This window comes from Ochotona curzoniae, unplaced genomic scaffold, assembly GCF_017591425.1.
Source record: "Ochotona curzoniae isolate NIBS_2020 unplaced genomic scaffold, NIBS_Ocur_1.0 contig_4501, whole genome shotgun sequence".
NCBI classification, from domain to species: domain Eukaryota; kingdom Metazoa; phylum Chordata; class Mammalia; order Lagomorpha; family Ochotonidae; genus Ochotona; species Ochotona curzoniae.
This window is the reverse complement of record NW_024466307.1, coordinates 708,371-711,325: the sequence shown is the minus strand read 5'-3', so window position 1 is coordinate 711,325 and position 2,955 is coordinate 708,371. Positions and strand designations below refer to the sequence as shown.

Genomic DNA, 2,955 nt, shown 5'->3' with positions numbered 1-2,955 from the left:
GTCCTCCCACTTTTCCTTTAGAGGCGGCTCCTCAGAGGTCCTGCTCGAACACACAGGTTCCACAGTCCAGGAAAACAAGGGCTCCCTAAACACAGGTGCTATGAACCAGCCCACAGCTGCCCAAGTGTCCCTACAAGGCCTCTCCCCCCGGCAGCAGACCTGGAACCACGGAATGACTCAGAGCTGCTCAGCGGCCCACCAGTTTGCAGCCTGTGAGCTGTTTGTTTCTGGAATTTTCCATCAAGCCATTCAGATGGGGGTTGACACAGATCACCAGAGCTATGGGGTTGGCAGTGACAGGGACAGTGCTAAGTGATCGTAACACGCGAGCAGCCACACCCGGTCATGAGGGATCAACACTACCTGCTTCAAAAAGCAGGACGCTCCCTTCCCTGCGGCCGGGCTGCACACTGCACAGCTTCCTCAGAATAAAGCACGACGCATCAGTGGCCCCCAGTCAGAAGGCAGGCAGAGGTACAAACACACCGCTAGGCAAGTTAGCGAAGGCAACCGGCAAGCGCTGTAGCAGCTCAGACGTGGCCACTCCACTCCAGGGCTCTGAGAGGCCTGCATACAGACAGACTGGGGGCACAGCCCGAGGGGGCCACAGAGGTGACATGTGAGAGAGGCCCCCTGCTGCATCCCGACACATCCCCGATTTCTCAGCGGTGGAGCAGAGCCCCTGCCTCCTTCAGAATCAAACAGCTCAGACATGCATTGTAAAAAACTTTGTTATAAATCAGCCAGTTGAGAACTCATCATGTTCACAGTCAGAGCGGAGGCAGCTGGTCTGGGTTCCTCAAGCAGGTACCTTGGGCTGTCCCGCAACCCCCTGCTGTGAACTTGCCAAGACCGTGACTTCCTGCCCCATGACAAGGGAACAAGATTGGCCAAACACAGCCCAACAGAGGGTCCCACATGCCAGTGGAGGGTCTGCTGGATGTGGGATGTCTCACTCAGCCTGGAGCCAGTTCCACAGTTAGTCACGGACAGGTGACTACCTCAGAACCTTCAACAGCGACACACACAGGTAGCCCTGAGGCCTCACAGAGTGTTTCCGGCTATCAAAGCGCTCATGGCTCTGGAGCAGACTGGGAAAGCAGCAATTCTCGAACTTTCCCATATGTCGCCATGGTGCTGTCTTTCAGAATTCTAGCAGGTGCCAGTCCTGCACCCAGCCTGTGTTCAGCAGCACCCACGGCAAGGGAGAAGGAAGCGATCAAAGAACCCCACCTCCTGACACTGGCCTCGGTAAGAATCCTGGTTTGCAGGGATGCTGCCAGCACCGGGTGGGCGGCCTCAGACTGAGGGAGCAATGCCACAACTGACCTCGGACGTGAAAGACATGACAGTTTAAGCAGGCAGCCAGGTCTCCATGTCAGTCAGGGAGGCTTGCCCATGTCCTGAGAAGTGTGTGTCAAGCCCACGCCTCCACGTCCACCTCTAGCAGCCATGCAGGCTCAGTAAGAAGCCTTGACACTGGTTGAGCTGGAGGAGTAGGAGCTAGACTTGCGTGAGACCTTCTGGGAGCTGAGTGAGACCTGCATGCGCTTCACCGTGCGCACGCTGCGGCACTGGAGCGCGTGGCGCACGTGGTCACGGAATTCCTGCGAGACAAAGTAGTAGACGAAGGGGTCGAGGCAGCTGTTGAGTGTGGACAGGCAGAGGGCCACGAGGTAGAGCGCATAGACGTGGCTCTGGCCCCGAGTGCGGATGAGGAAGTAGTGCACCACCAGCAGCAGGTTGCTGGGCGTGAAGCAGAGCAGGTACATGGCCAGCACGGTGATCACCAGGCGCACAGCCCGCCGCCTCTTGCGGTCTGAGGCCTCGTCCATGGCTGAGGAGCGCAGCGTCCGGATCATGAGCGCGTAGGCCGAGGCCGTGAGCACAGCTGGGAAGAGGAAGGCGCCAATGGCCAGCGAGAGGAAGTAGCTGAACATATCACCCACCAGCACCTCTTCAGGCAGCACGTCGTGGCAGGTGGTGATGTTCAGGGCCGGGATGTGCACGGTCTGCTGCACCACATACAGTGGAATGGTGAGCAGCAGGCCGAGCAGCCAGACGCCCAGGGAGACGCCAAGGGCCACACGGGCGGCACGGCCGGGGTGCAGCATGGGGTTTACGATGACCCAGTAGCGCTGCACGCTGAGGCAGGTCATGAAGAGGATGGAGCAGTACATATTGCCGTAGAAGAAAGCCACCAGCACCCTGCACAGGGCCTCGCCGTAGACCCAGTCATTGCCGCGCAGGTGGTAAGCGACCTTGAGGGGAAACCAGAACACCGACAGCAGGTCGGCCGCGGCCAGGTTGGCCATGTAGATGACCGCCGCGTGCCTCTTCTGGCTGCGGAACAGGAAGACCCACAGGGCCATGGCGTTGCTTGGCAAGCCCACCGCAAACACGAGCGTGTACACTATCGGGAGGAAGACGGTGGTCAGCTTCCCTGTGAGCACCGACTGGGAGAACTCATCCACAGAGAGGCCCGGCTGCACCAAGGCGCTCCTCCCAGGGACTGCTGGGGAGGTGGGGTGCCGGCCGATCAGACTGCGCCCCTTGGAAGTCCTGTTGGTCCCTGTGTGGGAGACAGACAAGGTCACAGACCAGCAGGGTTTCCACATGGATGACGGGGCCCTGCTCACAACAAACACTCTTGGTCCTGCTCAGCGGGAGGGCATTCCTGGGATTCCTTCACCTGCTTTCAAGCTTTTGTTTTTAAATATACGACTTTATTTGGAGGGCAGAGCTACAGAGGTGGGAAAGACAGAGAGAAAGCTCTTCTTTCTGCTGCACAGGGCTGGGCCGGGTCAAAGCCAGATGAGGAGCTCCAGCCTGGTCTCTCACGGGGCTGCAGGAGCCCACGCACTTGGGCAACCCTCCAGAGTTCCCCCAGGAATGCCACACTGCAGCTGTCGCTTTGACCCCACACCACAGGGAAGCCCAACAAGGACATTTTTT

The 2,955-nt window shown here is 59.0% G+C and overlaps 1 protein-coding gene across 1 annotated transcript; it reads right to left on the bottom strand.

The window, feature by feature from the left end:
* Positions 1-1,460: 1,460 nt before the first annotated feature.
* F2RL1 (F2R like trypsin receptor 1) lies at positions 1,461-2,618 on the bottom strand. Its single transcript, XM_040985852.1, has one exon. The coding sequence runs from the start codon at positions 2,616-2,618 to the stop codon at positions 1,461-1,463; it is 1,158 nt and encodes a 385-aa protein (XP_040841786.1).
* Between the last annotated feature and the right edge of the window lie 337 nt (positions 2,619-2,955).

What these genes read in the sequence shown, in the direction of transcription:
- F2RL1 (XM_040985852.1), bottom strand. Translation starts at nt 2,618, where the DNA reads ATGTGGAAACCCTGCTGGTCTGTGACCTTGTCTGTCTCCCACACAGGG.